The sequence below is a fragment of the Rhipicephalus sanguineus genome, chromosome 5, assembly GCF_013339695.2.
Source record: "Rhipicephalus sanguineus isolate Rsan-2018 chromosome 5, BIME_Rsan_1.4, whole genome shotgun sequence".
NCBI lineage: Eukaryota > Metazoa > Arthropoda > Arachnida > Ixodida > Ixodidae > Rhipicephalus > Rhipicephalus sanguineus.
Genome location: NC_051180.1, coordinates 81,654,977 through 81,669,171, shown reverse-complemented (window position 1 = coordinate 81,669,171; position 14,195 = coordinate 81,654,977). Strand labels below are relative to the sequence as shown.

The window sequence follows — 14,195 nt, the reverse complement described above, 5'->3', positions numbered from 1 at the left end:
AGAAGGCGCTCGACTCTTTTGCAGCTACTACCTGTTTGCTTTAGTAAATTATGTCTGCAATCAAATAGATTCAGTGACTTTAACACCATAGATCGCGAACGCATAGTCATAATTGGTGACTGAAGGGATTGAATAACGTTTCCTTCACATTATTGCACAACACTTGGAGAGCTTACTACGTGTTCTTTGCCCTTTTTCCTGGCTTGTAAATCGTCCTTTTTTAAAATTCCCTTTCACAATTTAGTTCTGCTACACCGTCGCGCGAGTTTTTGATAGGCGCGGTTCCAGCTTGTGCCTTTCGGAAGGCTACGCAACGAAAGGCTTCGAAGGCCGATTAATTAAGCTGCGCAGCACTCGAACGGGCCGAACTTTCTCTGCAGTTGGCGTGCCCTGCCTCCCGAAGCGTGAGCAGAGATTCGAGCTTAATTGTTCGTTTCCTGCCCTCTGCTATCCGCGTGCTATATATACGTCGTCGCACTTTTTCTCTCTCCTCTCTATATCGCGTTATTTCGTTCGTGTCGAATTAATCCGGTCTAGCATTGAAAGGAAGAGATTGGTGAAGTGGGAGAAGAGGGAGAGGAGGTCTGAGGGGGAGAGGTGCGGAAGAGAGTGGTGAGGTGGAGAGGAGAGGTTAAAGGGGGGAGGAGGAGGGGAAGAGTTGTCTGGAGTAGATTGTTCGCTCGAGTGCTCGGGCGCAGAGACCACACTGTACTTTTTGCTTCGTATCTTGTGACGCTACATTTTTCTTGTTGTCGTTGTTGTTCTTGTTGTTGTTGCTGTTAACTGCTGCGACACTGCGCGTATCTCGATGACCCTCTCGCGGACTTCCCCCACCGTGCTGACTCGTGTGCTTCTTTGTTTCAGCTTCGCTTTTCGCGACGTTTACTTGCGTCCTGGCCGAAGAAGAGTGCCTGAGTGAGTGTCCAACAACTTCCTCTTCTTTTATTATTATCATTTTTTCTCATTCTTCTTCGTCTTCGTCTTCTGTTCTTTCTTTACTTTGGGAACGGGTGCGGGATCGCGCTAGCTAGAGCGTTCACACTGGCGCAGTTCCCGAGAGACCACGGTGGGACGAGTAACAGTTTCGGGCTGTACCCCCTCCGCGCCGCGCGCATGAGCGAACTGTGATTGCGTCAAAACTCGGGGACATGTAATTGAGACACGAATGTACTGAAGGACAAATTCCTTTATATATATATATATATATATATATATATATATATATATATATATATATATATATATATATATATATATATATATATATATATATATATATGGGTTAGTCTTCTGAAAACTTGCGAAACTTCATAATGAATGTGCCCAACCAGCCTTTGACAGGTTATCAACAAACTTAGCTGTTAGCTGTTACATTGGTTATTGCACGTTTTCGTTACACCTGTAATGATTTTTAAATAATAAGCTGTATATATAAAGATCACTGACATTATGTATTACGCACCGTGTATGTAAAGAATTTTGAGAGACGCGGCAGCACGGCGGTGGCAATCCTTGATGCTGGTTCAATGTATAGTGCACTATCAGATAACCTGCGTGCTATGTCCATTCGTCTTCGCCAAAAGTAAAGCACGTAGTTTGTCAAACGTTCGTTTCCTTGATAAACGCGTACCCAAATTTAAAAGTCGAATGTTAAGAATGACGAGAGACTTGTCATAAACTGGAAAGCCGCGATCGCGTAATGATTGTTGTGAAAATGAAATAGCGCTCCTCTAACGTTAATTTCCAATGGCACTCATCATTTTCAAGCTATAGCGGTTGCGCTGTTTTTTTTTTCTCCTTCACAGTTTATATGCATATTGAAAAAAAAAATGAAAACGAAAAGAGAAGTTTGTTGAAAAGTACCAACATCACTGGTATATTTGACGAGATTTGTTTGAAAACCTAGGGTAAGATTAAACGTCCAGTACGCAGTATGTCAATGATTTAGTACTCACTGCCGGAGTAAACGAAAGCTTTAAGCCGAACAGTAAAATTTACAAGAGCCCAGTTGCCTCATTAACCCAAGCACTGCAATACGGCGTGATCATTCCAGACCCTTCACAGAGCTCCCAAAAGTAAGGTCACATTTATTGGATGTTATGGTTCTCATGTATGTTTTATCTTTTTATATATATACAGCGAGGGAGCACATCTGACGTTCTTGCGGGGAACGGGCTTTTAACCGACCTTATAAACACTAGTGTCAAATTGTCAAGTGTTACAGGAGGGCAGTGTGCCTCGTTCGCGTACTCTTTTTTATGCGGTCGATTTTTGATTACGTGGGTTCAAAGAAGCATACGAATCCTTGGGTATTCTGCAACTTTTCACGCGACGTTGATTGTTTGGACACGGTGATGTGCAGACTCGCGCATCCAGTGCTACGACTGCAACTCGGAACAGGAGCCTCGCTGCAGAGACCCGTTCAACCACAGCGAGGAAAACCTGCCGACGCTGAGGGAGTGCCAAGGATGCTGCGTCAAGATCGTCAAGAGGCACGGAAAGCGTACGTCCACTCACTCACTCACTCACTCACTCACTCACTCACTCACTCACTCACTCACTCACTCACTCACTCACTCACTCACTCACTCACTCACTCACTCACTCACTCACTCACTCACTCACTCACTCACTCACTCACTCACTCACTCACTCACTCCTCACTCACTCACTCACTCACTCACTCACTCACTCACTCACTCACTCACTCACTCACTCACTCACTCACTCACTCACTCACTCACTCACTCACTCACTCACTCACTCACTCACTCACTCACTCACTCACTCACTCACTCACTCACTCACTCACTCACTTCACTCACCACTCACTCACTCACTCACTCACTCACTCACTCACTCACTCACTCACTCACTCACTCACTCACTCACTCACTCACTCGTCTCAGTTACTCATGTCACTCACTCACCCACCCGTCTCAGTCCCTTATGCCGTCATCTCAGTAATTCACTTACTCTCCTATCCACTCATTCACCCAGTTCCCAATCTTATGAAGACACAGGCTAAAATGTCGTGTAAACCATGTAAACATTTAAAGCGCAAAGTAATGCCACAGGAGGTAGAAACTGACACATAACACTATTTCTCATTGAAGGTTAAGTACAACTTACAATTTCATTCTCACTGTAAAATAAAGTCTACATTCGCTTGTTAACGCATCGTAAACCTTCGGGTACGTGCAGTTCGCGCGAAAACATATTCTATTTATGTACTACACCACGTAGCTTGAGCTTCTGTTCAGGCATTCTGTCGTCGTGCCCGGCAATGTGTTCTAACAGCATCTTTCATTGGTTTTACCCCTGCAAAAAGCCGAGGATACTCAATGGTATCGCTGGCCCAATGAATTACTAAATCTCAGCAACCATCGCTTACAAGCACAAATAAAATGCTTGCATATAATGGCGGGGGAAAAAAAGCTATACTCGGTCATCGGAAGCGCCTTTTTCAGACATGTGCTTGAAAGTTAAAACACGGGTGAAACTGACATGTATTGTCACGCTGAATGCGTGGATCGAGGCTGGTGTGCATGATTAATTAGGTAACTGCAGTAACTACAGCGCCGTCGAGCCGTCAAATGGCCCCTGAGTGGACCTTTGTATACCAGAATTGTCAAGAGCTAATTCGCTATCAAATTTCGAGGTATGTACGGTGTAACACTACACGGTCATGTCGAAGAACTTCGGGATTGCAAGGCAGAGAGAAAATTGAAATGAGTACCGGTACGAAAATTTTGTGTCGCGATTTGGCTGTCAACGTCGTGATTTGGATACGAAGTCTCAATGTCTTTTCAGAGCGTGCCACAAGTAGTTGATTGTAGCACAGTTTATACGACACGTTCAAAACGCGCTTCAATCGCAGCGCGGCTTGAGACCTGAAAACGCACACTGATCGCGTTACCGAAAGCGCCCGAGGTATCGGTCACGCCGTACCACAACCTTCAAATCCCGCCAATAAGCTCAGCCAAAGCCTCCCAAACTTATCTACAAGGTATTTGCCCACTGCAGACGCTGAGAGCTACAAACGTCCGCGTAGCCGTAAGCTGCCAAATTGGCTTTTTTCCAATCGTGCGCTTGCTTGGAAATGCAAGAAGGGGCGACACCTTCTCTTGTACCGCGAAGCACTGAATGGACTCGGGTTTTGGTAGCACTGCCACAGCGTTGTGTGCGCCTTAGTGGCATCTGGTGCTTATCGCACCGGTGAGCGGATTACAAAAAAAAAAAATGTTTTGTGAGGCGTAGCGACGAGGACAAACAGTAGGGCGTGATTAAAAGCACGGATTCCTACCATGCAGAGCGGCCTGCTTGTCTCGGGTACTCAATGGAACAACACTTGTTAGCTGTTCGGTTTTGCGCTCTGTTTAGCGAAGCTTTCATATCCCCTCAAGTCCACCAGCACGGAGTTCCTATGTACGATTTCAGTTACCGAAACTAGCGCCGACCAACTTGCACACTTTCCCGAGTGTGTTGTATTGTTACGAAATGTTATTTAGGGCCTTCTTTATGACGCGTACGTCCCGAGAGTTGTCGAGCCAGTCTCTATATACACATACCGATCTCGTTAAATCCTTCAATTTACCGCGAAGAGCGCGCGCTAGCCAAGCCTAGCCAAGCCTCCACGTATGCTATATCGCGGCCTATTTGGTGCCGTATTCGTCGAAAGCCAGATGGCCGGCGACAGAGGTATAACGCAGTGCTGGAAGCGCACTGCACACCGTTTCATGCAGTCCTATCTCTGGGGCATCTCCGTGCGGTTTCGGGTTTAGCGAAAGTGACCACGCCTCTGACCCTTCGGTGCCGCGGTAATCGAGGCGCATAGCGAGCCGCGTGCGGTCGGCTAGCCAGGCGTGACCTGCGCACTGCTCCCCGTCGGCGGACGGTGCCGACGTGCTCGGTCGGTCCGCGGGAAGCGCGCCCGCGGAACCAGCCACGCGTTTAGTCCCGAAGGGTACGGCGCTTGTTATGCCGTACCGTTGCACTTCGGGGTCGAGATGAACGCGCGCGGGCATTAGTTAACTCGAAATGACCCTGCTCCCTCGCCGAGTATGCGTCCACGGCGGCACCTCACCCCGCACACTGCGCGCCGTTTTATATATTCGCTGTTTGCCGATCGACTTTCACACCGTGCAGGACGGGGTGTCTTAGGCAGCGCAGTTCGCTCGGCCCTGAAACAATCGCCTAATGAGGACGTTACCGGAGGTACTCCCGGGACATGCAGATGCCTCTTTAAGTGGCGTATAATTAATTAATGGCAGCTATGGCTCTCAAGAGGGAGCGGGAAGAGAGAGAGGGAGAGACTGGACCTGTGGAAACTGAAGCCGTTTGCACGGCACGCACACGCGCGTACGCACGAACATAAGCACGCACTCTTCTATGTATGCTTCTTATGTTCCAGCTTTTTTTTTTTTAAACAGGGGAGCTATCTATACCAGCCGTTGGTTGTAATCCCTCAACAGAAAACTATCACAATCATGAACCGGCACGCGCTATCTTCGTCCTCTTCGTCGTCTTCTTCATCTTCGCTCCCAGAACACGTGCGCCGATCTGTCCGGCGTGGCATGAAATAACTCTGATGAGTGAGAGAGAGAGAGAGAAAAAAGAAGGAAATAGAAAGAGAAAGAGAGAGAAATTCTTGGCGAAAAATCTCTCTTCACGAAGCGCGATTCGAACCCGCGTACCCACGAACCGAAGGCGAGCATCATAACCACTTGGCTATCCAGGCACGATGGCAGAGCATAGCATAGCCTTGTATACTATAGTATTCCAAGGGAGTGGGAAAGGGAAGTGATGGTGAGGAGGAGGGGAGAGAGAGTAAAGCATAGCATAGGAATAATAATAATAATAATAATAATAATAATAATAATAATAATATCTGGGGTTTTATGTCCCAAAACAATAGCATAGAAAGAGAAAGAGAAAAATAGAGAGAAAGACAGAAAGAGATAGAAAGAGGAAGTGAGAAAGAGAGAGAGAAAGGGAAGAAAGAGAGAAGGAATGAGCAATAGAAAGATTTATAGACAAAGAAATGGGAATAAGCAGATACAAAGAAGACATGGAAAAATAAAGAGAAGAAAGGAAAAAAATAAAGATATGAAGAAAGAAAGAGAAAAATAGAGGAACAATGATGGCCGCCCAGCTCCGAACTTCCTTCAGGCTTGGCACTCCCAGTGCGAAGCCGCCTTAATTGTTTTTTTTTTTTTTTGCTAAACAAAGCTATCCTTTAAAGCTGGCTTCACCTCATAGATATTCTATTTGCGGGGAAGCTAGCTCTCGCGAATACCGAGACCTATATGTCGCGTACAGGTAGTGCTGGTACGGTGTGCACGGTTGGGCAGATTACGAAGCGCGTCGGAGGAGCCTTACGTGACCAACATGTACACTTCGATAAAGCTTGCCACACTTAGAGATCTAGTCGATGTAAGATACAGTTTTTTTTTTAGGTTGTGAAATTCTTATATTGCTGAAAGTTAAAAAAAATGGAAATAAAATGCATTCAGTTTACAGCTTTGTAACCTGGACAATAAAAATTAATATCGAAATTCTGTTAGCTGTAATTAGTAATAATTATGAAGCGGACAAAATTAATGTATTCTACACTGTCGTGAAGTGTACCGCTAACCTATAAGCAGAATGTTTGCGAAGCCATTGTAAACATTGTAACGATTTCACGTAAACTAAATCCATGTATCAAAACTTGACCACTCTATGGGTGCTCTCTGACACGCATTTACACAAACTGCGACTTCTGTTTTTAGTGCCGAGTTACGAGTTTTTGAATACTTTTGTTATGACCGGAATAACTGCAATGACCACTTCTTCTCTCTCTAGATACCTTAGTACAATCGTGAGAAACAGTGCGCTTATTGCGAAACTCTGACTATACCAGAATCATTTTGAGCACTCACCCAAGATGCATCCTGGCGCTGTGCTCAAAGGCCTATCAGAAACAAACAAACAAAAAAAGACTGAGAGAAAAAGATTCAAGCTATACGTTTCTTCCTTTGTTGCCTTGGTTATCGCGTGGCAAGCATGGCGGTCTGTCCGAACACCTACAACTCTCTACAACCCTTGATTTCCCCAGCGACATCCACGTGATTACCCGCACCTTATAGTATGCCCGCGAATTCGCTCCCTGTTAACATCTCTGACCGTTCAACGACTCGTTAGGCGTCCTGATTTATGTCGCTGCGGCTGTTCCGAGCACGCCTCCTTTACTCGTGACCTCAGGTGACCACACTATGTCTCTCAACAAATACACTACCGCCTATCCTCAATAATCCTTCTGACACTGGCTCTCTACACCACCTGCAAATAACTCTTACGAGTAATAATAATAATAATAATAATAATAATAATAATAATAATAATAATAATAATAATAATAATAATAATAATAATAATAATAATAATAATAATAATAAAATTACACCATCTCCCGCTAAAGGGGACCATGAGGCGATGCGAAGCGGGAGCACTTGCACGATCGCGTTCCGTTGGCGTTTGTTGGGCATGCTACCGACCTCGCGTCGTGGAACGCGAAGAGGGACGCTACGCGCGTCGTATCTTCCATCTAGCCTGGCCGTTAATTCTCACAGGGCGAGCGGGGAACGCGGTCGACAGGCGGGCGAGAGGGGGGCAGCGTAGGAGAGGAGAGAGAAGGGGAGGGGACGCGCATGCGCTCGAGCTAATCGCGGCGTTGCGCAGGAGAGAATTTCGGCATCTCTAGTCCGCGTTTCAGAGGAAGAGTGGAAAGGGGAAGGGGAGAGGGTGAGTGGAGAGGAGGTGTGTGGAGAGGGTATGCGCATGCGCAGTAAAGGTGGTCACGCCGCACACCACCACCACCACCACCACCACCGGATTGAGCTCCGCCTTAAGATACTTCGCATCTATTAATAATTTCTGGGGTCTTACGAGACAAAATCACGATATGATTATGCGGCCGCCATGGCCGGTAATCGAACCCGCGCCCTCCGTCTTAGCAGCCCGACACCTTACGTGCTAAGGTATACCACGGCGGGTAACTCTGACGGGTCTTCTTGCACTTCTAGCGCATGCTAGACAGAACCACGCACGGCTTCCACAGAGCTCTCGACTATGCGCAAAGGTTCGTCCCTTCGATGACGTATACCATTCGGGAAGGTAGGTAGGTAAACAACTTTATCGAGTCACGAGAGAATCACTAACCCGCCACGGTGGTCTAGTGGTCACGGTGCTCGGCTGCTGGCCCGAAGGTCGCAGGATCGAATCGCGGACGCGGCGGCCGCATTTTCGATGGAGGCGAAAACGCTCGAGGCCCGCGTACTTACTTATATTTAGGTGCACGTTAAAGAACCCCGGGTGGTCGAAATTTCCGGAGCCCTCCACTACGGCGTCCCTCATAATCATATCGTGGTTTCGCGACGATAAATCCCAGCAATTATTAATATTACGAGAAAATTGCTGGCCTAGCTGATCCGAAGCTGTAGCTCCGGCTTCGAGCTGCTCAGTGCACCCTCCCATCGCTCCTGCTGTTCTGACCTTTGCCACGGGGGCGTGGAATTGCTCGGGCAATTTAGAAAGGTGTGATTAAAGCCAGCTCCGGTGCTTAGACACTAGTTGCAGTGAGGAGAGGTTTCACCGTGTTGTGTAAGGAAGAGAACGAAATGGGTCGTGACTGTGGCCGTTTGAAGTGTGCGCCGCAAAGCCTGGTCTCAGAAAAATAAATAAATAAAAAGAACAGAGCGGAGTATAACAACAACCTGTTCGCCGAGAACACGACAACGAAACGCTGCAGGTGCGCTTTCTGAGCGATATACCTCGCGGTCTGGACCGCGAGTGCGTCGCCGCCACCGCCGTCATCCCAAGTGGAGGGAGGCTCGACGCGCGACATGTAAAAATAGGGCGTCCGCCTCGCACTGCGACTTTGGCCCTGGCTCACCCGCATTTAGGCGTCGAGAGGGCTAAAAACAAACACCTTCGCTCAACGGGAAGTGGGCTCGCGTATACGTCTGTGTTTGTGTGTGGCCCGAACCGACTCGCGAGCACGCGCTGGCGGCAATGCCGGCACCGCGGCTAAACAGCGCGCGTGTTTGTGTAGATCCGCCCGCAAGAAATTAGTGCTCGCTGGTGGCGATGAGCCTTGTTTTTAGCATCAATTTCCCCTGTGCGATCAGACCTCAGTCTTTGACGGGCGTCTTGTGAACCACGTAGACGTGACGTAAAAAGAAATGTCGAGGAGGTTAACCCCAGTGAAAAAATTTCATTTGCTGTCCTATGCACCAACAGAGGCAGAGAGAGAGAGAGGAATGAAGGAAAGGCAGGGATGTTGACTAGACTTCTCCAGTTTGTTACCCTATATATACACATGGGAAAGATAACGGGGGTTAATGTGGTCAGAGAGAGCGAAATCGAGTCTTAAATTATTCATGCACAGTACATCGTATCGGACGAACACTTCTTCAAGTATTGCAGGTAGGCTCGAGCGGCTTTCTGGTCTGATGAGCTGTGAGACCCGCCTACCAAGACCCTTTTCTCCAGTAAAAGATCGATCATCAAGTCTTTACTCAAGGCACACTGGAGAGTCTGGCTTTGTTTGTCAGTGGCACAGTAGGTTATTTCCTCGTCACAATGGCAGTTAGCGCGCACGGTATACCCAGCCATTCCAACGCGACAGGCGTACGAGTTGGTGATAGCGACGCCGACTCACGGCAGCGTAGCGTCGTGTCGTGCAATTGCAGGTGCAGTCACGAATCGAGGCCGTATAAACGACAATTGGAGTGCAGCGGAGTTTTGCGGAAGCTGGGAAGGAGGTGTGTCCCGGTATTCGCAATCGTGAAATCACTCGCTCGTAAGTTTCGTCCACGTTTGGCCGTCATCGCCGTGCTCATTGCGTTATCACGCCTCCCGCTAATGTAGTAACGGAGGTCGTCAGACCGCCGACCAATCAGTAAACGCTGTTTTGTGAATACCGATTGTGAGTCCAAAACAAGGTAGTACAAACGCGGAAGAGGCCGCTTGCACAAATCAATTACTTTTACATCACGTTACGCTGACGTAACGGAGACCAGTAAGAACTGCCGGATTTCGTTCCACGCGAGGTCGCAGGTGCGTGTCTCGAGTTGTCTACTAGTGGTCTTCGGTTGTGTCTAGCCACTCTCTGTACGTCACATTTTCCTCATCGAGCCGCCCCTACCATGTCGTCCAAACCTCTGCGTCAAAGAGGCAGCTTGTTCGTGTTTTAGTGCCGCAGTTTGTGTATCATGGCAAGGGACAAAAACGTTTCCTTCAACTGCGCCACTCTGTTAACATCGGCGTGCCGGAGAATTCAGAATAAAGTTGACGTCACGTAGGCTTGGCGCTGAAGCCCATGGCACTCCATCCTTCCCATCTCTGCAGCACTTAAGAGTGGTGCGGATGCGGCCTGTATACTCGTAATAAATTTGACATCTTAAATCAAAAACAAAAAAAAAACAAAAGAAGGCGGGTAAGACGCGAGAGGAGGCTTGAGCGAACTGCGCACTTCCGGTTCTATCTTCGTTAAGCAGAAAGTTGAATGATCCATCCTGTTTTCTCCCTCTTTCTTTGTTTTGCTCCCTCACCCCTTTTTCTCCCCACGTGCACTGTAGCAATCTGGCCAAACTCTGGTCATGCACTTGATTTTCCTTATCTACCCATTCCATTCCGTTTCCGTACCCTTGTTGTTTATTGGAATATGCTCATAAGACTCAATATATGGGTGTATCACACAGTTAATAGAAACAGCGCTCGTACTTATTTTGTAAGAAATATATCGCTTTGGTGCTTCCTCCGTGATTATTGCTTTGTATCTCGACCGATTTGTATAGTGTTTAGATGTTTTCACGAATGCATACCGTGACGTGACACGGACCGCGAAGTTATATAATTGATGTTCGTTTTTTTTTTTCGTGGTTGTATCCTTACCTATATTAAGTAACCAATGGTTTGGTAATGTCAGCCAAGCGCAACCTTTCAAACGCCGAGGCCTATTTTGTTACCCTATGACTTGCAATGCAGTACTAATAGAGAGCTTTAGTGCCCGCTAGAGATCCGTGTTCTGTGCGATATCAGTGCATCTTAAAGAACAACAGATGGTCAAAATTTTCGGAGCCTTCCACTAAGGCGTGCCTCATAACCATATCGTGGTCCTAGCATGTGAAGCCCCAGATATTATTATTATTAGTGTTAGTGCCCGGAACCCAAGGCGGCTTGCGTATACGTAAGCCCTTGCGCTTCTGTGTACTCCCAACCGTGCCGACGGAGAATACAAAGGAACGCAAGGGCTTGCGTACGCAAGCCGCTTTGGGTCCCGGGCACTAAAACTCTGAATTTAGAAACAAACAGGCATGCGTGTAAAAAAAAAATCGTCTGACGCCCGTTCTCCGTCTTCTCGCCCGCAGACGACCAGGAGGTGCGGCGCACGTGCACCGAGCGGCTGCAGATCAACATGTTTCTAGTGGACCACGTGTGCATGTACGAATCCGGCGGCGGCGGCCACATGTGTTTCTGTGAGAGTGACGCCTGCAACTCGGCTCCAACGGTCGCCGACGGCGCGGCCTCCTCACTCATGGTCGTCCTGTTGTTGCCGCTGCTGCTGGCCACCGTGCAGCGGCTGATGACCTTCGCCTCACCTTCCACGTCGACGACCGAGGCCCGTGCGAGGCTGAGAACTTCCTAGACCTCGCCACGTCCACTGGTCCCTGCGGGCCACATGGTGTATAACCGGCCACCACCAGCGCGGCGTCGAGAGAGATACTGAGGGACTTGCACCGTCCACTATGTCGTATAGATGCCTGGGACATCCTCTCGCCAGTGTGTGCGCGTGCGCAGCTCTAGGCATCCGGAGACTCGAGGTCGCCATGTGAAACGTCGGGCCCCGGTTCTGGGTTTCTGCGGCGGCGGCCTTGGTGCGTGCGCCCGAGAGGCAGGCAGTCACTGCGGCTGCGCAACGCAGCCACAACAACGGCTGTGACTTAAGGCCGACTACGTCCACGTCATCAGACACAGTTCTGACGACAAGTATAGATGTTGTTCTAACTTATCCAACGCGATGCTGTTTTCGCCGAGAGTCTTGAAGCGGCTGTAGGTAGCTGATCAACCTCGGAACCGTTTCGATCCGTCTTATGTTGTTAGTTTTGGCTCTGATTGGTCTCTGTCCGAATGACTCAAACTTTTCTGCCTCGAAGAAGCGTAACGGTGTTTCCCAGGTTGTGCGCCCTCAGGGTGGGGTTTGTGGCTTGGTCAAGCAATAGTTTCGCGTTGTTTGTGGCCGAAAGCTATAATTGGAAACGATTACATATTATTGATACTGAAAACAAAACAAAACACCGCCAGAAGGGAATGTGGAGAGCATTGAGTAATATATTTACAAGCACCCAGACTTTGCATCCCCACAGTGGTTGTGGACTCACTGAAATAAACCCTGCTGCCATGTTTATCAAACAGTGATATGCCATCCACGGCTTGTCCATGGATGCGATGTGATAAACTTTAAACGATATACACCGTTACGCTGCTTCACATTTAGATTTTGTTTTTGTTTCACGCTACAATACGTGCTACTGTTACTGCGTATAATTTTCGGGTTGATCGACTATGATCCGCGGAGTGCGATTTTAGGCGTGTTTCTGAATTGGTGTGCAACCGAGGCGCATCTTTCCGTCTGGTCTTGGAATGATTTCAACGTTTTATCGCCCCCATTTACATTATGTTTTCTGAGAGCGGTTATGCGATTGCTCTTGAGAAGTGCAGTTATTGCATTCTTTTGAAATCGCTGGTTATATCGAAAAGGTACGTACATGTGCCAATCGTGTTCGATTGCTCCGGCCGCCTTTATTACTGCTACTATAGATAAGAGAAAAACATGTAGAGATAACACATAAATGAAGCGTTGATATCTACGCGGATTAGTTAATCGACATTTTGTTTCTGTGCAGTTATCCTAAAACTTCTTTCGTCGTTTGCGTTTAGAAACCTCTGGAATAGCTGTTAACGAGACATATTTTTAGACAAAGAACAAGCAAAAGAGAAAAGAAACAGTCATATTACGTCAGTCAGACAGACACCTGCAATAATAGGACAGAATACCGTTGAGTTTTTGTTCTTTCGAACAGATACAAACACGTATTTACTTCTGAAGCAAGATGTAAGTCAAGCCGTGTAGCGTTAACGCACGCTCTTGAATATCCAGACATACTTTTTGCTCTAAGCTTCGAAATAGAGAAACAGGCCGCTTTTCTTAAGACTCCTTGCTCGGTGAATGTCGCACCTTTTTAAACGTCATACCTTACTGTAATAGAGTTCGATCTTTCAACTAAATCGAAAATGTAGTGTCATAACCAAGAAGTTATACTTGGCCGTACCCGAAACAGGTGGTAGGCTACGTTGTACATTTTAGCCCAGAGTGCGCGACCTATTCATTCCAAGAAATGCCGCCAGGGGAGCGCGCCACCAAAGAAATCTATACTTCGATATTAGCTATTTATAGAAGACGTTACGACTGATTCTCGAAGCTTACGCTACTTGAACGGACGCCAACTTACCGATAAACTATACCGCTACCTCGGCCCTGATACTCAGTGTGTTGTCCTCATCTGGACTCCCGCCTTGAGCCACCGTCGCCCGTGAGACTGAACGTACGCGAAATGAGATTGTTGGGCTGATGCCTACGCCAACGAGTGGTGTTTATCCTCTATAGGGAATGCGTCAATATCTGACCCCGACGCACCCGTTAATCGGACCGGCAGCTTTTTTGACGCTATTGTAATAGACCTGTTTATAATTTAGGGTGCGGGAAGCACAGAACTCAAATCAATATTTTTTGTTTTGTTTTTAGACAGCTCAGCTGTCGAGATAGAATTGTACTGAGCTCCCTCTCATCATTATCAGTGATGACCATCAGAAATCTCTTTAAGGAAGTTCCATGAAGAGAAGTCAGCAGAAAGTGATCAGAAAATTATTCGAAAGTAAACACCAGCCTAAGCGTTGACTTGCTTTGCGAAAACTGACAGCACATCTCGAGCAAAATTATTAAACAAGATTACTTATACAATACCGGGCAATCAAGAAAGTAGAAAAATGACCTTTACGGAAACCTTGTTTGTACTACGTTAACCTTTCCTAGCATTCAGTGCAGTTCGGTCACATAATTTTTGGTCACTTTTACCCGGAGTGTTGGTTAG

At 47.4% G+C, this 14,195-nt stretch overlaps 1 protein-coding gene across 1 annotated transcript in view; it reads left to right on the top strand.

Moving 5' to 3' along the window:
* The window catches only part of LOC119393862 (protein quiver), a 33,051-nt gene extending 20,277 nt beyond the window's left edge, over nt 1–12,774 (top strand). The window contains exons 2-4 of the mRNA XM_037661044.2: nt 865–915; nt 2,363–2,503; nt 11,415–12,774. Of these exons, the coding sequence (XP_037516972.1) occupies nt 865–915; nt 2,363–2,503; nt 11,415–11,692 (470 nt within the window). The 3' untranslated portion in view covers nt 11,693–12,774. The remainder of the gene's footprint in view (nt 1–864; nt 916–2,362; nt 2,504–11,414) is intronic.
* The last annotated feature ends 1,421 nt before the right edge of the window (nt 12,775–14,195 follow it).